The 27,450-nt window shown below is 39.7% G+C and overlaps 1 protein-coding gene across 10 annotated transcripts in view; it reads right to left on the bottom strand.

Annotated features, from left to right (window-relative positions):
- The window catches only part of PALLD (palladin, cytoskeletal associated protein), a 407,453-nt gene that overhangs the window by 211,779 nt on the left and 168,224 nt on the right, over nucleotides 1-27,450 (bottom strand). For all 10 annotated transcript variants that reach the window (XM_036315085.1, XM_036315088.1, XM_036315090.1 and 7 more), the window contains 5 exons: nucleotides 19,898-20,076; nucleotides 9,045-9,111; nucleotides 7,701-7,806; nucleotides 4,749-4,823; nucleotides 199-340 (listed from right to left, as the gene is read on the bottom strand). In XM_036315085.1, coding sequence (XP_036170978.1) covers nucleotides 199-340; nucleotides 4,749-4,823; nucleotides 7,701-7,806; nucleotides 9,045-9,111; nucleotides 19,898-20,076 — 569 coding nt within the window. The remainder of the gene's footprint in view (nucleotides 1-198; nucleotides 341-4,748; nucleotides 4,824-7,700; nucleotides 7,807-9,044; nucleotides 9,112-19,897; nucleotides 20,077-27,450) is intronic.

Genomic DNA, 27,450 nt, shown 5'->3' with positions numbered 1-27,450 from the left:
TGTCTCTCCCTCTCCCTTTCACTCTCTCTAAAAATCAATGGAAAAATATCCTTGGGTGAGGATTAAAAATAAATAAATAAATAAATAAATAAATAAATAAATAAATAAATAAATAAATAAAATGGCTAAGCCCTTGCTCTTCCTGGAGCTTGAGAGAAGACAGCAGTTGGATTTGGGAGATGGGGCACCTCTCCTTACTTTTCTGTAGAATTCGGAAGTCTGGAGAGTCCTGGATCTCACTCCCTTGTCGGAACCACTTGACCTGCAGAGGGGGTGCTCCTCGCACCCGGCACTCCAGCACCACCACCCGGCCCTCAGAGGCCACTATGTTTTGCAGTTCCTGAAATTCGAGAAAAACATCGACCATCAACTTTGGTGCGTTTTTACACAATCTCACAATAGAGAATACAACTTCCAAATCTCAGAGAGGGGGAAAAAACCCCCCACAAAACTTGCATCATAAAAGAACTATCACTGACTCAGATGAGGATAAACAGCTTTAAATCCATTCATTATCATCAGCTTTTCAAAATCTCCATACAATGAAATTAGCATGGTTCACCCCTGGGCCTGTTTTAGAAATGTTGGACCGGTCTGCAAATGTATGGACTCTTTTGTACTTAGGGAATGTTATGGTGACAACTGTTACCTTTCTTTATCTACACTTAAGAGTAAGCTGGTAGGAATGTATACTTCATAAAACAATCACACACCCTGTGAATGTAGATTCCTATGGAAACCAGACAGGATGAGGAAAAAATAGACACACATTCGTTTTCCCGTGCTCCAACCCTCCCATGTACTCCCCTGCCAACTCTGCCCAACTGGCTCCCTATGTCAGGTTGATTAAGATGAGGGGCTTAGGTATTTTCTCATTCTGACGTGCTGAGTAAAATGTTTAAAAATGCAGCCTTTTTCTTTTCTTGACCTTCAGTTCCTCCCCCTTACTATTACCCTTGCAGCTCCCCCACCCACTCCAACTCCAGACCAATAAATTTTTACAATCCAACAGATCAGAGATTAATTTGGCTTCATAGAGACAAAGAGGTAAAGCTTTTATATACTTGTTATTAAATATCAAAAGATTAATATTTCCCTTACGTATGTCCTCTCTTGACCTTCCTCCTCCTGGATTACTTAGCAATGGGGCACACTTACATTTTTGACATTTAAACTTCTGACTAAACAGCATTGGTTCTGATATAGAGTCCATAGAACCCTTAATATAATTTAAATACAATAAAGTGGTTCACCTATACGTAGACCAAAAGCAAACACATTCACATGAGTAAGTGGGTGTGTGTGTGCTTTTTGTTAGTTTGTTTTGTTAGTTTAGTTTTTAAATGATTTGAAAACACAACAAATCGCATGCTGGGAAAAACATATCCTGTAGCAACTGGCCTTCGGTGCTAAAGGACTATGGAAATTCTCAAAGTCATGCTGTTGGCAAAAGAACTGAAAAGTCGAAAGTGAAGTCTGAGAAGACATTTGATAATCATGTTGGTAGTTAAGAATGTCTTCAAGGGAAATGTTAAGATTATTAGCTATTTCTGATCGCATTCTTTCTCCCACCTGATTTTTACTTGTAGAAAATTTCTGGTTTTAGATTGACTGTTACTCTCTGGTAGGGTCCAGAAACCCAGAAACGGCTAACTGAGTATACCATCGCAGGAAAGTGTGGTTCGCGGGGCTCAGCTGGTGTGGATTAATCCCCCCCCCCACCCCCCGTCCTCCGGGCTTGTCCAGGAAGCCATTCATAGGAGATTACAAGCGGTACCCAAATATTTTTCATGTGTGAGTTTACGGACACCAAAGGAGACTCTGATTTATCCCTAGGACTGTGTGTTTTGTTTGAACGTTAGAAAGTCAGAGATGTAGGAAATGGGATGGGTGGATGCCAAGGACCTTAAGCAGTCAAAATGCCATCGTTATTCCAAGATTACAATTTGGCTCCTCCTGGAGCAAACGTTTTTATCTTGGCAAAAGCCCCAGCTAAACACAGTTAGCCATTAGGAGAACTCGCAGAAGCATAAAGCAGAGTCCTGAGGAAGACAAGAGCCAACCTTTAAGGTTGCACTTGGGAATCTGGATCATCCATTCAGGGTAGAATTTGGGACCTCTGGGGTTTTAGGGTCCATAGAGGGTATCTCTGGACGTACATCAAGTCCACCTGAGACTATGATTCCTTTAAGGGATCTATGTGGGAAGAAATGCCATGCAGAGCTAGTTGCTCTCCTGGCCTCATATGTGTCTCTGCTAATCAGGCCCACAGCCACACCAGTTCTGTGGCTCCAGCTAAGCACGGTGGCCCAAAGGCAGAGGTGCTGGCTGCGAACCCAGGGGATGTTTCCCAGAGCAGTACGAGAATGTAGAAGGAGGCCCGCCATTGGACTGGCAAAGCCCACCTGCTGTCCGCTGTCAACCATCACGCCCAAGAGAAAGCTGAAGAAGATGCTACTGTCAACAAAGCAAAGCTGGCTTGAGTTCTAGACTTGGGCAGATTTAGTTTCTAAACTTCCTCTCCAATAATCACAGCCCAGGCCCACGAGGAACCCTGCAAAGCAGGGAGAGACACTGCACAAAGGACAAAGGGCAAAGGGCAAAGGGCAAGAAAAGCAGATACAAATAAGGAACGAAACAAAGGTGCAGAAAACAGATGGCCCCCAGTCTAGACACAGGAAGTGGAGTCCCTGGAGATGCCCAGTGAGGTGTACTCTCAGCTTCCTGTTACTCTACAGTTTTGAGATTTAAAAAAAAAAAAGCAACCTCAATAAAAATGTAGAATTTTGTTTTTCTTTTCATGAAGCTGACATGGAATGCTGCACGGTTCTCTTTCTGGAACGAGGGAAACAACACTAATAGAATGTCTGTGTCTCAGGGGCTGGATCACACAGAACAGTGTTGTGTCTAGTGTTTGAGGATTTCCCCCAGGGCCCAGGAGGAATTCGGTAACATCTCCACCTGCCAGGCCTCTGTGGCGAAGGAAAGCAAAATCTTCCAATCTCCTTTCTCCCCCTGAGGCCACCAGCATGGACTTTGTTTGCTTAAACCAGGAGGTGTGTTGAGCCCTGATACCCTCAAATCAACCATGTCCCAGGCAATCATCCATCAGGAAGCACGGACTTTCTGGGGATGCTCTCGTAAAGCTGCTTGTGGAAAGCTCTTAAACGGCATATAAATGTGGATGTCCACCCTCCACAAATGTTTCTTGTTCTAAGCATCAAAGGACGACTTCACTGGCTGTTTACAGTGACACTGGTTTACATGACCAACTACCCCCCCCCCCCCCCGCTTTTTTTGGTAGTTTATCCAAGAGGGGACTTTCAAAGCTGTTGCCAGCTATTATCATTTGTTTCTGTGTCCTACAGTAAATGGTCTGTTTATGAAAAGATCTTTAATAAAGCTGGGTGCAGGCTGGCTTAGGAGAAAAAAAAAATCATTCCCTACATGAAGAAAATGAAAACGCTCTTCTCTATCGCCCCAGAGAAGTTTTATAGATTTGCTTGTCACATTTGTCATTAGTTTACTTGGAACTGAGTTTTGTGAAAAGTGTGAGGTAGAAAGCGAGTTTAATATTTTTCACCTCTGCCGAAGAATTCATTCTTTACCCGGTGGTCGGCAGGTTTCCATCGGTATTGGAGTGGGCTCTATTCTGACTGCTCGTCACTCTGTCTAGCCTTGTGCCAGCTCCATACTATCCCTGTCGTCTACATTTAGGAAGTTGTGAGTCCCAAAGGGCAAATCTCACCCCGTCCATAAAAACCTTATTTTTCTTCTTCAGGAGTGTGTCTTGGCTATTCTTGGTCATTTTTTGCTTCCACCAAAGTTTTAGAATCTAATTGCAAAATTCAGTATTAAACAAACAAATATAAGAAACCCACTGGAATTTTAGTAGATTTGCATTACACTTATAGATTAGTTTGGGAGTCATGACTTCTTTAGCCTACCAGTCCACAGGCCTGGCATGATCTCTCCATTTAAGGTAGGGGAGAGGGAGAGGGAGAAGAAATGCTACTTGGAACCATTTCTGAGTTGAGCAGTTGTCCAATGAAATGGGTGTCATTCACCTTGGCAATGCAAAACACCAACTTAGAACTGAAAGTCATTAAAAAAATTTCTATAAAGCTAGCTGGTTTTCTCAAACAATATCTTAGACGGAATTTTGTCTTTTTTTTCCGTCTTGGCGTTCCCACTCTACTTTGACCTCTATCAGGCCCCTGACCATGCCCACATTTCTCGGACCCTTTATACCAGCGGTTCTCAACCTGTGGGTCGTGACCCCTTTGGGGGCCGAACGACCCTTTCACAGGGGTCACCTAAGACCATCGGAAAACACATATATAATTACATATTGTTTTTGTGATTAATCACTATGCTTTATTTATGTTCAATCTGTAACAATGAAAATACATCCTGCATATCAGCTATTTATTTACATTACGATTCATAACAGTAGCAAAATTACAGTTATGAAGTAGCAATGAAAATAATTTTATGGTTGGGGGTCACCACAACATGAGGAACTGTATTAAAGGGTCGCAGCATGAGGAAGGTTGAGAACCACTGCTTTATAAGATTATAGTCACATAGCCCTTGTTCAGTAAATATCTACTGAGTCCCAAAGGTAACCATGATAATCGTTCTACTGATCTGTTCCTTTACTGTTTAAAGATGCTGCACAAAGCCACATGTGAGTGGAATTTAAGCACCAAAGCACATACAGAGAATGAAACTTGCAGATGTCAGACCTTTGTAAAAACAGGAGGAAAGTAGGCAGAAGTGGTTCCATCCGGTCTGCAGAGATACGAGGTTGGACTGTGAACCTGGAAAAGCAGAGACACATGGATCAAATTCTAAATATATAAATTGCTGAAAAGATGGACTCACTCGGAAGGTCGCTCCACATGAATGAAACGAGTGAATGAAAGTCTCTCCATATATCATTTTGCTGATCTACTCTTACAGCACAGACACTGTCTGCTTCCTCGTTGCACATCTGTTATTCTTCTCTATTCAGAAGGACATTCAAGGCAAGAGTCCCCTGGTTCCTTAGGGATCCATGCACTTTTAAATGCTATTACCAAATGGATTACTGTGTGGGGCTTCCACAGGGGTCTTTTTAAAAGCTCTTACAGACATTATATTTATTTTTTTTAATATAGTCTGGATTCATTGAATCAAAAGCACAAGTTACTGGCAATGGAAGATAAATAACCAAACATCTACCTCTCTTATTTTTAACTTATATTCCTTTTTGGTACAGATAAGGATTATAGGAAATGAATAAAAATATATCCTTTTTTTTCTTTTTTTTAAAAAATATATTTTTATTGATTTCAGAGAGGAAGGGAGAAGGAGAGAGAGATAGAAAAATCAATGATGAGAGAGAATCATTGATCAGCTGCCTCCTGCATGCCTCCTACTGGGGATTGAGCCTGCAACCCAGGCATATGCCCTTGGCCGGAATCAAACCCAGGACCCTTCAGTCTGCAGGCCAATGCTCTATCCACTGAACCAAACCAGCTAGGGCTATCCTTTTTTTATTGATGTGCAAAAAACAAAGGTGCTGAAACACTTACTGAATAGTGCTCATCTCTGGAAAAATAAAAGGATTTCAGGGTAGTGAATGGAAAGTATTTCTTTGTGCACAGTCATGTATTTTCAAACACTCTGGATTCATTCACTTCTATATAAGTGGTTCGTAGATTTTTAACCGAAGATAATGGTGATCTGGTATTATATGCCCAAATATGCCATCAGACATCATGGAGAATGCTGGCAGAGTGCTAGGATGGTGGTAATGAGCCTTACTCATTATCCATGTAAGACTGTTTATAGGCTTGTTATTCAGGAGATCTAAGTCCCACTTTTCACTGTTTTTTTTTTTTTTTTTTTTTTTTTTATGTGCAAAGAATATATGAACACTCATACAGTATTTAGTCTGTGCGAGGCAGTGTTCTAAGTGTTATATGGAAATCAACTCAATGAATCCTCATGACCATCCTTTGAGATAGATGGCATTATTACCTTCAATTTATGGGTAAAAAAAATAGGCAAAGAAAGGTTATATTACTCGTTCAATTTTAGCTAGTAAGTGGTATAACTGGGATTCAAACCCAGGCAGTATGAATTCAGGGCATTAACCTTTACGTCACTTTGCCTACAATAAAGCAATGGCGTTTCTCTGAGCACTTCATTCTCCCAACTGTACAAGTGGGATATATTACCTCCCATTCAGTGTTCCTGTAAAATTTAAACCATTTAAAATGTACAGCTTACATTATTATGACACCTACTCATTTAGATGCATGTGTGTCTTTCTGCTTTTAGGCTTCCCTGTTATACCTGAATACAGCCTATCATCTCCGAGAAGTGTCTCATGTGTATATTTCCCGTTTCCCATGCACGGTGTATAAACTGGAATGGAGCTGGGGATACGTATTTTTTTCTGTTAGACACTATGAAATGTCTAACACAGTGCAAAACATTCATTAAATATAACAAACATAAAAAAACCCCCACTGATTTAATCAGAAATATTTCTATAAATTCCACTCTAGCCCTAGCCGATGTGGCTCAGTGGATAGAGCGTCGGCCTGTGGACCAGAGGGTCCCAGGTTCAATCCCAGTCAAGGACACGTACCTGGGTTGCGGGCACATCCCTGGTGGGGAGTGTGCAGGAGGCAGCTGATTGATGTTTCTCTCTCATCGATGTTTCTAACTGTCTATCCCTCTCCCTTGTCTCTGTAAAATCAATAAAATATATATATTAAAAAAAAATTCCACTCTAGTTTAGGGGTTTAAAGGAAATACCTCCTATTTATGCCACTTCCAAGTAACTTATCTTGATGAGTTCTTTTCAATTCAAAGGTTTTTTTCTCTAGTGCCTACATATTCTACATATCACAGAGTATATGTCACACACCTGTAATTACTAAAATACCTGTGAGTGCCCGATAGATAGAGGGCATGTAATCCTCACAAAAAATACTTAACAGACATGCAAGGAATGAGCTTACGGTTCAGGGTACTGGGGGAAGCTTTATGAGTGCTGTATTTAAAGGTGATCATCATAGCACAAAATAAAGTAACATACATTTGATTTAGAGACGTTTAGATTTTAATATTGTTACTTAAAAAATTCATGTTGTTTGTGTTTGCAAAATAAACCCATTATAATTTCTTTCCAGTCATCAGTATTGTTATTCTTTCCTGGATAAATCAGTCTGACAACAAAATAAAAGAAAGATAAAAATGCATGGTGAAGTCAAATTTGAATATTTTTTTCTTATTATCTGTTTAGTGCTTAGAGGATGACAATGAATACCTGTGTTGGTATGTATACTTCTCTTGTCTACTCATTTGTTTAAATGAAATAATAAATTTAGCTGAAAGGAATACAGCATATATGAGGGGGAATAATCAAATAGTTGTAGATAAAACAGATATCATTTTAGAAGATTATTGGCTACTAAAAAGGGAAGTTCCAATGGAAATGAAGATGCTGACTGACTGATGGTGTGGCTTTGGTTAAATATTATTTTTAGGGGATTAAAAGGAAGACCTTTACCTAGCATTTTCTTTTCTCCCCCCTGTATTTTTACTTAGAAACTATTTCAAGGAGCAGACTAGTAAAATTAAAGCTATATTCTTTAAACCAAGAAGCCTGCTAATGAGTTCCACTCCCTGGCCACACTGACCTGCTGAACAGGGACAGATAGTGGCTGGATCACAGCTGTGGTCACTCCTGTCTTTGGAGATGACGATCCTATTGTTAGGGACACGGACGTTGTTTTCTTCTGAGCCCTGGAAAATAGGGAGGCAAGTGTTCAGTTGGATTTTTTTTTAAAAAGCAGGAATTATTCTTTAAAACATTTCCACAGAATAGCCCAGTTTCTTTTTGTGTACTTAATCCACTTTAACTTTTAAGTGCTTGAGAAATGGGAAGGGCTACAATAGCTGCAGCCAGTATATGCATAGAATGAACCTTATAGATATTAGCAAAATAAACGCACGGGTAGAAGAGTAGCTGTATGTAACACAGCCATTATCAGTGAACCTAAGGTGTTGAACTTGAGAATCTGAAAAGGCAATGCTTAGAAAACGTCTAATCTTCAGGAGTAGGAAGATATTTAAAATCGTTAGGGTTAGGGTTCTATATTTAATTCAAAGTTTTGGCTGTCTATTTTAAGCCTAGCAGCTGTTCTTTGTTCTGGTTCTAATTTTGTGAAGTTGAGAGTATCTTAAAACTTTTGTCTTTTCTTAGTGCATACAAGTTAGTGAGGTGTCGACAAAGATTAAGAATTGGTTTCTAGACCAAGTTTTGTTAGGGTGCTGGCTGTGGAATCCCAAGCGAGCCATGTAACTTCACTCAACCTGACCCTTATCTGAAATGAGAGGTGGTAGAGTACATATAGGAGCCTATTAAGGCCCCTTTAGCATTAGTATTTGGTGACGATTTGATACCGAATGGATATAATTGTTATGTATATAACAGCAGATCAAAATAATTTAATACTGTCTCAATATTCATAGAGTTTTCTACAAAACTGTGGGAGATTTTGATTTTTTTGCGAAATAATTAAGATATTAACATTTTACTAAGAATCCATGTCTTTGTAGGAAGAACTAAATAAATTTTAAGATTTTCATGACAAGATCTAGCTAGAAATAGACTTTATTTAAATGGAAACACATTGCTGGCCTAGTGAGATATTTTCCAATTATAAATACATTGATCCTCATTTATTTTTAATAGTGACTTAATACATTTTCTCTCAACGTGACTGCTCTTGTCATAAATTTATAACTGGCTAGTTGTCTTTGAAACTAACATTATCTATGGTTAGATTTTGGCATATCGATGATAAAATGCAGACTTCAAAGTTCAAATTCATAAGTTTAAAATGACATTCCAAGTTCAAGTATTTGATCTTTGATTGACATCAGTTGACCTTTTTCTTGAAAACACAACACGGGTGGCTTCCTACCCCAATTCTGCTGCCGTTCTGTGCTATATAATTGATGAAATCGTAAGTACTTACTGTGGCATTGCTCCAGGTTTTGATATGAAAGCTAAACTTTCACTGTCAGAGTCTGTCGAACTGGTACCTAGGAGAGTTACAAATAATTATAAAGTTAAGATGCAATTAGTATCTATAATTGCTTCAAAGAGTAATGTTCTTTATTTTTAAACAATATCAAAGTCTTATTTTAAAATAGAGAATGGTTCAGACCATTTTTACTTGGACTGCATCTTCAGAAAATCATTTTTTTAAAAAAAAGAACTATGAAAAGCTTTCTTCAAAGAAACATAATTTTAATGCCAGATTTATTATTAATTTAATTTTTATCTCTTTGGCCATTACAACCATACTTTTAAATGGCCTATAAACTATGAAATAAATTTGAGTGTGATTGTGAGCAAAACAGTCATGGTTTTAAACTTTAACCCTCTCCCAAGAGATTTCATAGCATGAATTATTAATGTCTTCCTGACTCATTAATTAGGAAATGCTTTCTGATTCTTAAACTGGAGTGTGACAGTGGCTTCATTCTTGAATAAAAGGGTCTCTGACTTTGGATCATGCCTTCCCAAATTCATTTGTGTCATTACTGTTTTTGAATTAAAGGTCAGATTTTTAATCAAAATGCATACATTTTCATGCACATATTTTGTGACAAGAGATTTTATGTGACATTTAAAATAACTGTGATGGTTTAGAAGTATATTCTTGATATTTCCTTTATATAACCTGAGTTATTTAAATTATTTATTTTAAACTATTTTAATGTAAAATAATACATGCTTACAGAAAAGTAACCAAATATCACAGAATTGTGTGATATTGCAGGAAAAACCTGTTGGTACCTTCCCTAATACCATTCCGTATATGTTAAGAGTCTGGTGTGTATTTTTCAGATAAATTTAATGTGTCAACACACATATATTTACGTACATATTTATACAAATAGACTCATACTACATGTACTCTTTGCAATTGGTTATTTTTGCCTATCAATACATTCAGAACAGATACATTTACTTACTTCTCTGGGATGGCTGCCTAAGTGTTCCTTCCTGTGACTAAGATATGTTTTTCCAGCCTTTGATTGATGTTGAAACAATCACATTTAGGTAACTCTGCTGGAATGTTTGCTGTCCCTTCCTACTAATTCTACAACTACCACCTGGCTGGGCTTTCTTCACCTCGTTCCTGGACTACTGCAATCGTCTTCTCTTGTTCCCCATCTCTCTCCCTCTCAAATCTGTCTTCAACCTCTGAGATTAGTGTTCCTATCTTGCAGAACTTCCTGGACTTCCACATCACATAACCCTGATCCAGAGAGTTGAACATGATCCCTGGTGCATATCCCACTAAGTAATGGGAAAACCACAGTGAAGAAAACACACACACACACACACACACACACACACACACACACACACACACACACACACACACACACACACCTGCTTTTGCAGAGATTCCATTCTTTTGAGAACATACACAATGGACAAGGTAAATAAATACATGGTATGGTGGTGAGTGATATAAAAAACATGTCGCAGGGTGGGGTGTTGGGAGCAATGGGAATGCAGTGGGAGCGATATTAAGCAGAGTGGCGAGGACGGTGTCACCGAGCTGGGGACTTTAAATAGATGAACATCCAGTGTTGGTACCTTTAGTTATATTACTCATTCCTATAGGAAACGCCTACCCAGTCATTCCTGGATATTCTATCTTTTAAAATCAGCCTACTCATTTTTCTGTGCTCTGTCTTCTCTGGACTCCTACAGTTCTTGTTTACATTACTCTCATCACTTATTACATCGCATCTGCTAGAAAGTTATAAGTTCTTTGGGAATTGAAGTGGTGTTTGGAAGTGAACTACCAATTCTTCAGTACTTATTATTTGCCTGGCTGTCTGCTAGACACCTCAAAGCATTTAATTATTATAATAATGAACTTCACTATGAGGAGAGTGAGATTACAGGTAAGAAAACGGAGGAACCAGGAGCTTAGGTAATTTGCATAAGGTCACATAACTAGGAAGCAGTGGTGGCATGGCCCGTTCCATCCGACCTCCATGTACTGAGCATGTCTCCATTCCTCAGAGGGCTCAGCTTCATGTCTTGCTCATGGCAGGCCTTTAACTTCTGATGGAATGAATGGGATTAAGGAATTGCAAGGTTTGTGTGGGGAGAGGCAGTAGACTTTACAACCAGAGAAGAGCAGCATCTTGGGGTGGTGGGTGGCAACGGTGGGAGGCAAGTCTAGAAACGCAGGGTGGAATACCAGGGACAAAGCGTTTGGACTGTACATCTAGGTACTGAGTGGTGACTGGGAAAATTAACTGTGCAGGATGAACTGACGGAGAAGGGAAGAGGGGGGAAGCAGAGCGAAGCAAACAGCAAACCATGTACCAAGTAGTTGACAGACAAGGAGAAAGTTTGATGAGGAGGTAGAAGTTGAGCAGGGAAACAGAAAAAACCAGCAGGCTTGGTTGTCAGAAAGTCATGGGAACCTGACCGAGATCAACTGCACTGGAGTCATGAGCGTGTTACAGAGAGGCCGGGCAAAAGCCCCATGGGAGCTATCACAGACACGCTCAAAGTGGCCTGAAATTGGGGAGAGAAATGGCTATTTTTTCATATAATTCTGAACATTTAAATCATTTTTTAAAAGTCCCATCTGATTATCTCTATTTAGAAATATATTCCTATTCTCATTCTTTTATAACTACCCTTTTCTATCTGATTTTCAGAGAAACATAAAGGACCAAAAAGGGTAGTGTCCCCTGGTAATACATTCGCTAGTTTTCGCACACCTGTCCAACCCTTGTGAAATCTCAATGTCACCTTCTGTCTCAGGTGTCAGAGCAGCTCTTGCAGATGGTAGCAGATCAGATCTCCCCATCTGTGCCAGCCGTTCCCTGCCCTCCCCGCAGGGCACCTTCCCTCCCTCTCCTCTCCTGTCTCCTGCCTGAGTCATCTGCTTTGCACCTGCCGGTCAGGAGACACCACTCCTGTCTCAGGTTAACATTTTTCTCTGTATTTATCAAACCGTCACGCTCAGTGTTTTCTGTAGGCTCCGATCTGAAGGAGGCAAACCTTCCAGCCCTTGCAGTTACTATCTATCTGTGTATCAGATATTTCCCTGCTTAAATGCTAACTGTTTCTGTATTGCCTCCCACATAGTACAAAGGAATCAAACACTGTTCTCCGCTCCCCTCTAGGGATAAAGGGCAGGTGGAAGTGTCACCAAAAATGAGCCTTCTCCCTTCACTTTAAAAGGTGTTACCTTTCCACCCTGCCAGCATGGCTCAGTGGTTGAACATTGACCTATGAACCAGGAGGGGGTCATGGTTCAATTCCCTGTCAGGGCACATGCCCGGGTTGCAGGCTCAATCGCCAGTGTGGACTTTGCAGGAAGCAGCTGATCAATGATTCTCTCTCATCATTGATGTTCTCTCTCTCCATTCCTTGCCCTTCCTCCCTGAAATCAATAAATATATATTAAAAAAGGCTTTACCTTTTCATTTTTAAAACTTTAGCAATTTAATACTTCTTTGTAGGAAAAAACCCATAGAATGTCCAATAATGAAAATTAAAGAAAAGAATCATTTGAAATACCACTAATCAGACACTTGGACCACATCCTTCTAAAGTTTATGCTTATGGACATAGAAAAAGAATTAAACATATTTTAAAAAGTAAGATGACAATCCTATTATACTGCTCAATTATTGTTTTTCCTACATTTAATACATGTCAATAAATAAATATGTACCTTTATAATTTTCTAGTGGCTGCTTCAAACTCATCTGTGTGGATTCACCATAACTTTATTATTCATTAATGGATATATGTATTATTTTCATTTTTAAACATTTCACCAGAAAGGTGTATAATATAGCAATATAACAAAATGCCCACTTCCCCATATTCATAAAATCACTGTTTTAACTTATATTTTTGTCAATCTGGAATCTTTCATGATTTGAAAAAATGTGTATCATATTTTATATAAAAATAGGTTAAATTTTAAAAACCAGGTACAAAAGAGTACACCGTAAAATATACAAATATAGAACATAAGATAGCAAAATTACATGTGATTTTTATATTTTCTTTTTATGCATATGTTTTAGATTTTTAAAAATGAAAATGTGCTTTTTTTGGTAATAATAATAATGATAGCTCACACTATGTGCCAGGCACAGCTCTAGGCAATTAGCTCATTCAGTCCTTACAACAATCTAATTTCCTCCATGCACAGACGGAGAAATTGAATTCAGAGCCAGCAAGTGACTGTTCAAGGTCATAGTGGCTAGGAACTAAGCTACTCAGAAACCATTGCGAAAGAATGGCCAAGCTGGGCTTAGACTCCTTCAGCTTCTCTAAACAGTTTCCCAAAAGCCAGCAGAAGAATCCTCATGTTCAATGAGGCTTTTTCTTGCTGGGACCAACAGGAGCAGTTACTCATATAACGTCTTAGCATGTGTCAAAATGTCACTTAAAAGGGGCGCATGTTTTATTTGATCATTCAAAAAAATTGAGAACTTAGAAAAAAAATATTAACTAGAATCTGCCAACATGCACCAAGCTTGAATATTACTGCCCTCTCCCTTTTTAAAAATTATTTTCCCCATCACTATTTATCCCCTCTATGCCCTCTTTCACCTCTATCCCCCCTCCCCGCCCCGCACACACACAATCACCATACTGTTGTCCATGTCCATGAGTTCTCCTTTTTTTCTTTTTTCTGTTCAATTCCCCCACCCCTTCAAAGCTCCCCCCGCCTCCACCTGAGCTGTCTGCCTGCTTTCTATCTATGAGTCTGTCTCCATTTTGCTTGGTAGTTCAGGTTCATTAAATTCCACTTATGAGTGAAACCATATGGTACTCATCTTTCTCTGACTGGCCTATTTCCCTTAGCACAGTGGTCAGCAAACTGCGGCTCGTGAGCCACATGCGGCTCTTTGGCCCCTTGAGTGTGGCTCTTCCACAAAATACCACGTGTGGGCGCGCATGTACAGTGTGATTGAAACTTCGTGGCCCATGCGCAGAAGTCAGTATTTGTGGAAAAGCCACACTCAAGGGGCCAAAGAGCCGCATGTGGCTCGTGAGCCGCAGTTCGCCGACCACTGCCTTAGTATAATACCCTCCAGGTCCACCCAAGCTGTTGCAAAGGCTAACATTTTCCTCCTTATTATGGCAGAGTAGTATTCCACTGTAAAGGTACCACAGCTTTTTTATCCACTCATGTACTGATGGGCACTTGGCCACTCCCTACCTTTTTGATGGTGCCCTGCTCTCCTCTCTATCAGACCCAACTCCCTATCCACAAGGTCCAGTTTAATCCACCTTCTTTCCTCCCACATTTCAGAGCCACCATCCTGTCCTGTTTGGTGCTCCTAAATCTATGACCTGTGTAATCCTTTTTGCAACCAGGAGGGATGGGGTGGTGGAAACTTGACATGTTTGTACTTATTTTGTATGTTTCCCTTTCCTGCTGACATCATGAAATTCGTGAGAATATCTCGTTGCCTTCTAGTCCTTGAGAGTACCCGCCTCACCATCCAGCACCATACAGGCCGGATTCAGTTTCCTTTCTCCGCTGCAAAGGCTTTGCTCTATCTTATTCTCCCTCCATTCTGCAAAATCCATGTATCTTTTTCTCTTGGATTATTTTCATTAGCATATAAACAAACTCTATTAATTCTGGTATGAAAACAAACAAACTAACTGCAAAAATCCAACTTTCTTATCCAACAATTCCACATTTGGGTATTTATCCACAGGAAACAAAAACACTAACTCGAAAAGATATCTGCACCCCCATGTTCATTGAAGCCTTGTTTACAATAGCTATGATATGGAAACAACCTAAGTTTCCATAGATGGATGGATGGATAAGAAAATGTGAGACACATACACACTCACACTCTCTGAAATATTATTTATCTATAAAAAGAAGGAAATGCTGAAATTTGCAACCAAATGGATGAACTTTGAAGGCTTTATGCTAAGTGAAATAAATCAGACACAGAGAGGCAAACACCATAAGATGGCACTTATATGTGGAATCTTAAAAACAAAAAAAGCACAAACCCAAAGTCATAGATACAGAGAACAGAATGGTGGTTGCCAGAGGTGGGAGGTTAGAGGGGTGATGAAATGGTTGAAGGGAGTCAAAAGGTACAAACTTCCCGTTACAAGATTAAGTCCTGGATATGCAATGTATGGCATGGCAACTATAGTTAATACTGCATCGTGTAATTGAAAGTAGATCTTAAAAATCCCAATCACAAGAAGAAAAAACTATTGCTATGTATAGTAATAGGCGTATGGATTTTAAATACTCATTCTGGTGCTCATTTCATCATATATACTAAAACGAATCATATTGTATACCTGAAACTATTATTATCTGTCAATTATACCTCAATTAAAAATCTTTTTTGATCTCACACTTTTCGAGTCTGCTGGCGTTTGAACAAAATGTCCCAAACACAATCTATTATTTGTTGCTTCTCTTTCCATATTTTGCAAGCTTTTCTCAACTCATTGCATTAGATGGTTGGTCCTGTCCAGGTTGCCCAGATCCCTCCTGTCTAACATCCACAGCTGCCAAACCCTGCGGTTGCCTCCTGCCCTCATCTGAGTGGACCCTCAGCAGGAATAGACAGAGCTGGCATCGCCCTCCTTCCTGCAACACCCCCTCCTGCCTCCTGCACACACTCTGCCTGGTTCCTCTCCTTCCCTGGCATCTCCCCTCTTGGAACTCCCACAACCAGGAAGGATTATCCAGGCTCCGACCTGGTTCCCTTTCTCTCTCTCACTCCCTTCCTCCCTGGTAGGTATGCCCAGTCCCAGAGTCTTAGTTACATCGATGTCCTGACGCTCCCAGATATTTCACTCAGCCCTGTGGGCTAGACTGTGGGCATATGTCCAATTACTGGCATGACACATCCACTTGCCTACCTAAGTAGGAATTTCAAACTTAGCAAGTTCAAAACAGCACGTGCCCTTCCCTGGCCCCTAACCCTGCCCCTCCCGTCCCCCGATTCCAGAGGTTGGCAGCATGGGCCACACACCTGGTAAAGCTGAAGGCGGTGGAGCTGCCTGGTTCCTTTCACCCCCTCCTCCCCTCCTCCCCTCATCCAGTCCACTGAGCGCTCAGCTTTTGGAGTCTACCCCTGAATTCTTAACCCAATTCTGACCCCTCCACCACCACCTCCATTTATACCATCTCCTCCTGAAGTCCCTCATTTCTCCTCTGTGCTGCTGCAACGGGCTTCTAACTGGTCTCCCATTATAAGCTAAAGCAAGAATTTTAAAAAGACAGGGTGTGGCAAAAGTAGGTTAACAGTTGTTCCTATGGCAATAATACAGTAACTAATTAAGAATGCAAGAATAAACTGCTTTGGGTTCTCACAAGTGTAAACTTGCTTTTGTCCCACCCTGTATAAATCAGCTAATGAGACTTTTCTGTTGAAACCCTCCATGATTTGTGTTATTGAAAATAAAGGCCACTAACAGTGACACTGCTAACAGTGACCACAAGGCCCTAAGTCCCACGTGAACTGGCCCCTGCCCAACCCTCCCAGCTGTCTCTTCTCTATTATGCTCCAGCCACCCCGGACTTCCTTCTGTTCCTCGAACACATTTGGTCCTCCCCTCTCAGGGCCTTGTGTTGAGCCCTCTGTGTGAAGCACCCTTTCCCAGTCTTCCTGTGGGTTTCTTCTCGGAGTCCAGGTTGTAGATCAAATGTCATCTCTTCAGAGAGGCCTTTCTGATCCCCGGACCTCACCAGCCACCGTTTCCTTCTTCCTGGCATTGGCTGGTGTTGGGATGATTGATGAGTGCACTGCTCTATTCTCCCTCCTCTTCGGGAGCGTCAGGGAAGTCAGAGCATAGGCCTATCCTGTGCTCCTGCGTGCCCGCAGTGTCTACATCACTGCCTGCTTACGGTAATTCCTTAGTACATTCTCTAAACAGTGCTCAATATGTGCCCTGAATAGCTTGAAGTGATTACAGCTGCCACAGTAATGAGTTCATCTACATTTTATTCTGGAGTGAGTGGTGAAGAAGGCAGATTCAGGGATCAGACTGCCTGGTTTTGAATTCTTGAGTGCTATGTGTGTGGGGGTGTGTGAGCACCTGCACACATGTGTGCATGTGTGTGTGTTGTATGCGATCTTGGCACTACTTAGCCTCTTTAAGCTTCAATTTCCTCAACCATAAAATGGGGTAATTTTTCATATAAAAATGAAGTGATTGGTTCCTAGCTAACACTAAATAAATGTTAGCTGGTTCTTAAGCTGTAATTTCTTTTGTATTGCTCTAAAACTTGCCCCATAAGACAGTGAAATTTAGATGGTTTCCAACCAGTAGGTTGGTAAAATTTTAGGAAAGGCTTTGTTTGGATTTTTTAATTCTATAGAAAACTTCCTACACCCTGATAGACCCTGGGTGACTACATGCTGACCTGTTAATAACATGCTTTAGGAAACAATTCAATAGAGATATGGCTGAGTCTAATTTAGTGCTGGATAAGTAAAATAGGAAGCTCTCTTACTTGCAGTCATAATAGCCTAAGAATTTACCTAAAGTTCTTGTTCTCAGGGATAAAAATATACTGAAATCTCTCAGGTATTTTTAAAAATTATTACCCATATTTTACAAGGCCAATGAGCTAGTTTTTTTATATTAGGCATTGGAGACTGAATCTTAATAGCTCTTCATTCTCTGTCCAGCTTCCTTATCCTCCTCTTCACACACAGTCTATCTGAAGTCACAGACACCTAATGGCGGGTTGGCTAAGTGAGTTCAGTGTTATCATGTGGGAAACTGTGCATTGGAAAAAATAACCCACTGTCTTTGCCAAAGTCCAGGGCACGAAACATACATGCATATAGAACTAGGGGTGCATTTCCCCACATTGAGTAGCTCTCGCAGGTGATTTCAAAGGCGGAAGAGGACTGGTGGTTCAGAAGCTTCTACATGAAGACCACGTTTAAATAAATAACAGTAAAGACCGTGCTGTGGATGGTTGGGTCTACCGGAGTGAGATACTGAAACCAGTTTCAGAGATAGAGACATTTTTCCTCTTTTCATGTGAAAAGTGAGCATATCTTATAGATACTGCAGTTAATTTTTAAAGTTCATTTGTAACCATATAATACTTCATATATTTCATTATATCACTTATTATAATATCACCTATCATTTTATATTCTTTTTTTAAATATGCCCATTTCTGCTATTAGATATCAGGAACTGTGTCTTCATCATATCTGTACCTGCACTGTCTCACACACAGTAGGGCCTTAAAAAGTGCTGGCTGAATTGAGTCCATAGGCTATGACTTAAACTGCTGTGAATTCATTGAGCATCTGTAGCATAGAAGCAAAACACACTAAAATTCACCACAGTCGTACCAGTGCTGAAAGCAGGTAAAGTCTTTAATTTTAAGGTGCTCTAGCTGAACTTGGATTTGGGTGACGAGCCTGATCATCATTAACGAACAGGTTTTTAATGGAAGCTTTAAGTTCCTTTTATGACATTCCAAAATATTTCAAGGAGTTTGTTACACAGTCTGCCCAAGACTAATACTTATTGCTAACTTGTTAAATGTTAAAAACCTTTGTTATTCTTCTTCTCTTACTTTAGCACTTTGATGTGTATAGGACACAGTGGTTAAGAATATGGGCCCTGGGGAGAGACTGCCTGGGTTTCCATCCTGGTGTAACTTTGAACGAGTCTCTCTAACCTCTCTGGATCTCAGTTTACTCATTTGTAAAAAGGGACTACTAATAGTACCTCATAGGCTTTCTGTGAAGTGTAAATGGTTACGTATGTGTATTATGTGTGCGTTTATAAGTCCCATGTAAGTATTAGTTACTACTAGAAACAGAATGTTTGCTTTCATTAACAGGGCAAGGTCCTTCGAGGAGTTCACAGATGTTTGCTTTCAAAGATAATGCAGAGGAACCTTTTAGCAGAAGTCAAGGTGCACACTTTTATGAGTGATAACAGGTTACTTCTAAAATCAAACTGTCAGTTCTTGAAGGCGCTCACATCCTGCTTTCTTCTACTTTAAATAAGGAAGAAATTAGGCTATATTAAACATTGAAAAGTAGTTCAAAGATGAAGATTCATGTGGTGGAGACCTCAGGAATTTTAACTTTCTTTCTGTATTTTAATTAGTATTTTGAAAAGATGCATATTGATTTATGGATTTAGAGATGATATAACACTGCGGTGCTTAAAACACTTACAACTTAAATTATTGGCACCGATCACAATGCAACGATAATCTAAAACTATATACTCTGATATCAAGGTTTCTAATTCTCTACAGGCTGAGTCTTGTCCAAAGTGAATTGATAGAAATAGAAACATTCTATTCTCTGCCTGCCCCTCTTTAAGTCTTAGTTATCAGGAATAGCAGAGTCTTAAAAAAGGGAAAATTCTAGAATTTAATACAAATGAGAATACTTAAAAATATTCCCTTATTGTCACGATTTCCTAAATAATTTAGAGTTTAACTTTGGCTGATAGATACAGTATTTCAATATGTTTCCATTCTTTTTTCCCTAGAGAAAGCAAAAGTAAATTGGGTGCTTTACATTTTAAATAAGTTAAGTTAATGTAACTGGAATGTTTCAAGTGGAAAGGAACACATGTTGACATTAGATGCGATTGATGCATGCCTAAGTGTCAGGACGGTTCGATTTACTTATACATTTTTCGGGAGAAATGAGTTCTGTGTCACAACACCATTGTGCTATTTGCATTGGGGAAGCATATTCACAATGAAGCCCTGCGATGCTGAAGCTGTTAGACCATGCACACTGCTGACCGCTGCCCCACACCTCTCCTCACCTTCAATGAACACCTCGGCGGATGTTGTGTCTGAGCCGCTGGGGTTCGTAGCCAGACAGGTATAGCGACCTGTGTCTTCCTCAAAGGCTTCTGCGATGACCAGGGTGTGCAGGTCCCCACCCTCGCAGTGGATCTGAATGTCAGGAGTATTGTGCAGCTCCTTCCCCTCACAGAACCATCTGCAGGTCAAACGGAGGCCAAAGGACAGAAGAGAGAAAGAAAGGAAATGGCGGTGGTTAAAATAATAAAGCAGAAGTGGAAGGCTGGGTGCTCTATAATCAGATGCTTATTTGATCAAAAAAGACCCAGTAAGCCCACTTCTAGGAATGTATCCCAAGAAAATAGAAACACCATCAGAAAGGATATATGCACCCCTATGTTCATAGCAGCACAATTCACCATAGCTAAGATTTGGAAACAGCCTAAGTGCCCATCAGCAGATGAGTGGATTAGAAAACTGTGGTACATCTGCACAATGGAATACTACACTGCTGTAAAGAACATGGAATTCTTACCATTTGCAACAGCATGGATGGAACTGGAGAGCATTATGCTATGCAAAATAAGCCAGTCAGAGAAAGATAAATATCACATAAGCTCACTCATTTGTGGAATGTAATGAACATAAACTGATGAACAAAAATAGAACCAGAGACATAGAAGCATCAAACAGACAGTCCAACCAATGAGGGAATGCAGGGGGTTAGGGGGTAAGAGATCAACCAAAGGACTTTTATGCATGCATATGAGCCTAACCCACTGGTTGGCAAACTCATTAGTCAACAGAGCCAAATATCAACAGTACAATGACTGAAATTTCTTTTGAGAGCCAAATTTTTTAAACTTAAACTATATAGGTAGGTACATTGTTATTAACTTAATTAGGGTACTCCTAAGCTGGCCTTTGCTAAAATCATCCTCAATCTGATTGAGGTACGTTCGCTGAGGTCGACCCCTTCCAACTCTCCCATCCACACTCGTCTTGTAGCCAGTCTCACTCAACTCGTGCATGAGTTGAGCGTGCCTCCCCCACGCTACGTATCCCTCGGCCCACCTGCGCTGCATCTTGTCGCCCCACCGACTGACCGACCGACCGACTCCCCCCCCCACTTCTTCTAACGCCACTTCTTCAAAATAGACTTGCCCAGGCCGAAAACCGACTTCTGCGCATGAGCCACGAAGTTTCAGTCGCACTGTACGTGCACGCCCGCACTTGGTATTTTGTGGAAGAGCCACACTCAAGGGGCCAAAGAGCCACATGTGGCTCGCGAGCCGTGGTTTACCGACCACTGACCTAACCAATGGACACAGACACTAGGGGGGTGAGGGCATGTGCTGGGGGGTGGGAGTGGCCAGGGAGAGGTCAATGGGGGGAAAAAGGAGACTCATGCAATACTTCAAAGAATTTAAATTAAAAAAAAAAGAGCTGTGTCCACATTACTGATGGGAACTCTACATTTTAGACCGTTAGATGCATGACTAGACAATTCCCACAGGTTTTGTTTGTAAAGCACCCTGTATGTTTTATTAACCTGGAAATAAGAAGCGACATTGTCCAACTTGGCGAGACCATTCCAGTTGCAGAAGAAAAGGAACAGAAATTCAAAGTGTCTTATAAAATGTTTTATAATAAATGACTCTTACATTTCTTCCACTTTTATCTATTACTCTTATCTAAAGAAAAATATGAAAGTAATACAAACGTTATGCTCAAAATATCTATTGTACCAAGGGAAACTAATCATCGCGTTAAAAATATCAGAGGCAGCAATATTTTCATTGACCCTAAGACTTCTGATCAACGGAGCAATAATAGATTTAATGCCTTCCACATTTCCGATATTTACAAATGTCTCTAGCAGACCGCTTGGCTTCCACAACTAGAGAAATGGAGCAGTTGTAATTCATTTTTGCTGGTCAGCACTTTTCCTTCCCCAAACAACCAGGACGTTGGTGTGGGAGGTTGCAAGCTGCCAGACTATTTTAACACAAGTTCTCTCTCACACTCTTTCCTTTATTCCCCCAGCACCTCAAATTCTCCACAGGAGTTTCATAAAAACTATGAAGCTGCCCCAACCTCCTCCCTACCACCTCCCGCCAAATGTGATTTATTTTTAAAGAAATACGTAGGAATGTGCCACTTACAATGGAAAGGATTGAAGTCTCTGGGACTGTATTGTCCATTGAGCTCTTAATTAGCACTTGGAGATTTCCTCTGAGTCTAATCTTCTAGAAAATTCTTTGGCCTTGGTACCCTTTTTGTAAAAATATGGTACAGAAGGCTTTTTTTGTCTGTATTTATATAGCTTAAAGTAGGTATGTGTCTATATTTAATCTGAAAATAATGTTAACAGAGCAAATCTGTTTGCTAACACTCCAGATTGTTAATACTCCAGTATTATCTCTCCAGAAACTTCATTAAAAATAAATATGGGATACTCACAAAACATATATGATTTGGGGAATTAAGATACCTTACACACACACACACACCCCAGTCAATGGAGCAGCCTGCACAAAGCATGCAGGTTACTCTGGAGGCAACTGAGAAGAGCAGTATTTCCTGCTTCCAGGGTATTTTGTGGTTTCCTTTGTTTTCTAAAGTCTTGGAGAGCATTCCAGCCTGGAGCCATCATTCAGTTCGTTCTTCTCTGTTCTCCTTCCAGGGTCACAGTCCAGGTCTTCACCCATGAGAACTGTGGCTTACATTTTAATTAATCTTAAATCTTTTCATTGATCTCTTCATCTCCAGTAAGTTATGGATCTTTTCTATATCCTGTAGCAGATTAAAGTTCTTGAAACTGTTCCCTACATACATCATCCCCTAAACTTCAGATCTGTGTTGAGGCATTCCATAGGACTTGGCCCTGATTTTATTTTCTATCCTTTTCCTATACTAATCCGCTGTTTCTGTCAAATATTTGCACGGATTTATTGTCCCTGACACGGCCCTCATGTATTACTTGCCCACGTTCCCCTCCTTGGAAGTCTCTCCTTACACTCTACATTAATCCCACCCAGGAGCTCCTCCTCCTTACAGCCACGTGAAAGGCTCCTTTGACAGATTAAATGCAATCAGACACCTGCTTGCTTGGCATCTTCTATGTGGAAAGCATTGCATTACATACCACAGGGAACAGAAAGAATACCTGGTAAACTCTGAAACTAGTTGAGGTGTTTGTCTGTCTGAGATGCCAATTAGAACTTTTTTTAATCTTTCATAAAAAATCCATAAACCAACTATTAGAGGAAAAAGGAAGCATGAACAAAATGTAATAAAAGTTTAAAAAAGAGAAAGATTTGCTCAGCCAGCATGGCTCAGTGGTTGAGCATCAACCTATGAGCCAGGAGGTCATGGTTTGATTCCCAGTCACAGCACATGCCTGGGTTGTGGGCTCAGTCCCCAGTGAGGGTGTGCAGGAGGCAGCGGATCAATGATTCTCTCTCATCATTGATGTTTATATCTCGCCCTTCTCTCTGAAATCAATAACAATATATATTAAAATAAAAGATTAGTTGCTTTGGTTACATGTGCTTCATAGGGAAACCTCCACTGACTCTCCATGGAGTATATTTCTTGACCTCTAACTCACAGTTCAGCAAATGTGCAGCCTGCTGCAGGCCCACTGCTTTTTCTCTATTTCCCATGAGCTAAGACATGGTTTTTATATTTTTTAATGGAAAATTTTTAAAAGTATAATATTTTTTTAAAGAATTATATAAAGTTCAAATTTCATGATCTATAAATTTTTTGGGAACACAACCATGCTCATTCATTTACCTACTGTTTATGGCTGCTTTTGCTTTAGGATGACAAAGTTGAGTAGTTGCAAAAGACTCTACGGCTCACAAATCCTAATATATTTACTATGTGGACTTTATAGAAAAAGTTGGCCAACTCCTGCCCTAACTTCTTGCTCCTCAAAGTGTGATCCTTGAACCAGCAGCATCAGCATCGTTTAGGACAGCAGTTCTCAACCTGTGGGTCGCGACTCCTTTGGGGGTCGAACGACCCTTTCACAGGGGTCGCCTAAGACCATCGGAAAACACATAATTACATATTGTTTTTGTGATTAATCACTATGCTTTATATTCAATTTGTAACAATGAAAACACATCCTGCATATCAGATATTTACATTACGATTCATAACAGTAGCAAAATTACAGTTATGAAGTAGCAATGAAAATAATTTTATGTTTGGGGGCCACCACAACATGAGGAACTGTATTAAAGGGTCACAGCATTAGGAAGGCTGAGAACCACTGCTTTAGAATATGCTTTCTATGAATAAACAAGTAGTGAAGGATCTGTGGCCTGCTAGATTTGGCAGATGCTACATATTATATATCAGTCCATCAGTGTGAATTGACATTTGCAATTCACATTTTCTTATCAAAGGCCCTGAGAAATCCTGCAGAAAAGAATTTGTTTAACATTGTCTAATCTAGCATTTACTTATTTGACCATGATATTCTTTCTCATTTAGCATCTACTAATATCCCATGTGTAGTTGCCAAATGCTTTTCTAGCATATTTATCCCTTGGAAACTGTAGTTTAAAAAAATGAATTAAGATCAATTATAATCTGAGCAATAATGATAAGTGTAAGGCTGAAGAAAATAATCAGTAAGCACAATAAAATGCTTGAAATATATTTTAATACTGGCAGAAAGATTAAGGCAACAAATTCATCTTCTGCAACAGTCTAACACATATATTTAGTCTCCTAAAATGGTTCATTACACCTTTAGCACTTGCTTAGGGTGAAATGGTTGGTGCTTACAAACTTCTTGGGTGACCTGTGTTTTGTTTTTTAAACACTCATGTGTTTTATTCTCCAACTCTGTGAATAAAACTTAAAAAGCATCTCAGATTGTAACACATAGAAGATATAGTGCACAGAAAGACTAAATTCATCCAAATCAGGTGGTAAGCATAATAATTAGCATGAGTCATTATATTGCTTTGACACTATCAGGGAAAGTCAAACTGTTACTGATGTAAGTACCTGTCAAGTGATCAGTTCTGTGTTGTTAAACTTAGGAAGATAGGGAGTGACTCAAGGGAAGGAGAAAAAAACACCCCTGCAAATATTTAGATGGTAGACTCCCTTTAGCAACAAAAAGGGAAGCATGGTTCCCAGCCAATATTTAGATAAATGTGTGTTTAGTTTACGATTGGAACCATTTGCACATTGGAGCTAGGAATGGCCCAGCAACAGGGCCCTTCCCAGGAATGGCCAGTTCGTAGCTTTAGTAAATGACTCTCCTTCAAGCACTTCTTTCAAATGAAAACTCACCGGTCCAGAGCCACATCACCACCACTTCCTCTATGGGCTCTCAAACTTGGGGCCATGAACCCCCTGTCTTAATCACCCCAGACTCAGGTAGCAACTAGGGACAACTTCTATGCTCCAGAGCCCACTGAAATTACTCAGAATGGCCAACCCTAAATCTGCTTACGTTGCTTCATCCATTCCTTCTCATGGAAACTGCAATAAAGGCTCTTGCCCATGTTTCAGTTTGCTCCCTCTGCCTCCTCACCAACTCTGAAGCTTCCCTATGTGCCCCACCCCACCCCACCCCCACCCTCACCAGTATAGTATGCTTCCTACTCTTGGAAACTGCAACAATCTTTCAATGGTAATCATCCCATGATATAATGGCCTTACCATACCTGAATAATAATAAAGCCTACACTTAAAATTTTAAGTATATGATTGTCTAACCACTATGTTGTACATCTGAAACTAATACAGAATAATACTGAATGTGAACTATAATTGAAAAAAAAATGGAAAATTGGTTTATGTTTCTCATCACAAAAAAATTTATTGGGGTGACATTGGTTAAATTATATAGGTTTCAACTGTACAATTCTATGGTACATCATCTGTATATTGCATTGTGTTCACTATCCAAAGTCAAATCTTCTGTCACCATATATTTGACTCCCTTTACCTTTCACTGCCTCTTCTCCACCTCCCTTTCCCTCTGGTAACCACCATTCTGTTTTCTGTGTCTATGAGGTTTTGTTTGTTCATTTGTTGCTTGCAGTTTTCTATCCCACAAAGGAATGAAATCACATGGTTCTTGACTTTTTCCATCTGACTTATTTTGCTTAGCATGCTATTTTTAAGCTCTGTCACCATACAAAAAATTAACTCAAAACCTATTAAAACATTGAACAAATCAAAGAAGAATAAGCTTACAAACAAAGGACTGACTAAACAGCTTAATAATAACTATCATAGTTTCTGTCTTAAGATGTATATGGAGAGAACTTTATCTACTCTCACCTACTCAAAATGAACTGCAGTTAAAAAGCATAAAATGAAATTCTAATCAATTTAATGCACATATCAGAAGAGAAAAATCAGCCTGGTCCACTGTGTATGTAGCAGATCAAAAATAATCACCTTCTTATCTAATCTAAGAGAATCCTAGAATTTTGAAGTTTTAACGCCACAAAGTAGATGGATGAGATGTGCTACAAACATGTGTGGGTTTTTGTTTTTTTTTTAAATTTCTTAAAGGACATTATTCAATTGGCTTTCTGGCAAAGGCCTCAACATACTTAATATTTTTGAAAGAAGACATAAAAAAGTCAGATCTGCTGATTAAATTCTAACCTCCTGAATTTTTCCTAAATTCTTGTTGCTAGTGCAACTTAGAAAAAGCAATACTGGCATGGCAAGCTAAAATGTAAAAGCACATAAAACAGGACTAAATACACGTTTGGTAAATGCATGGCACAGGTAATGCCTCCTCTCCTTGGCCTGTGGCAGACATCACTAATTAATCAGAATGCTTTTCCTGGTGAGAGGGAGTGTCTTCAATGAAACACATTAGCCATCTTCAACTTGGTCTCTTTCTAGAAAACACCTTGTGTCTTCCCTCCATATCCTGAAATCTGTTTCTACTTATAATGAGGTAAGAATGGAAAAGAGGGTTTGGTTTAGAGGGAGCATGTGCAAGCATGTAATATGACTAAGAGAGAGTCTCCTTGGGTAAAATTCCACTTGAAGACACCCCCGACATTTTTTTTTTACATTCCATTTGTAATACCTGGAAGCCATTTATCTAGTAGATAGGACACTGGATAACATACTGGAAAATCAAAATCTTTTCCTCTACATTTCCATTTAGTACCTTGAATAAATTTCAACTTCAATCATACTTCAAATTTGCTACTATAAAATGGTTAAAATATATAATTATAATTTCATAGAATGAGGAAATGACACAAAATTTGGGAACAATGATAGTTCTTAAGGACTGATATATATTCAAATTAAGTGAAAGAGAATTAATATTTATTGAATGCCTATCATAGGCTATGCACTTGGTAAAGATGGCCTTGTTTTATTTCTTAACAACCTTGTAAAGGAGTTTTCATTATATTTTTCGATATAGGCAACTCATTTATTTACAGAAATGAAACAGGAGAATATGGACAATTCAATCCAGATAATCTTCAAAATTTCACTTTCCTCAATACTTGTTACTTCACCTTCCACTCAACTTTTTACTATGGAGATGAACACGTTT

Source organism: Myotis myotis, unplaced genomic scaffold (genome assembly GCF_014108235.1).
Source record: "Myotis myotis isolate mMyoMyo1 unplaced genomic scaffold, mMyoMyo1.p scaffold_m19_p_6, whole genome shotgun sequence".
NCBI classification, from domain to species: domain Eukaryota; kingdom Metazoa; phylum Chordata; class Mammalia; order Chiroptera; family Vespertilionidae; genus Myotis; species Myotis myotis.
Note: the sequence above shows the minus strand (reverse complement) of the source record. Positions and strands in the feature narration are given on the sequence as shown.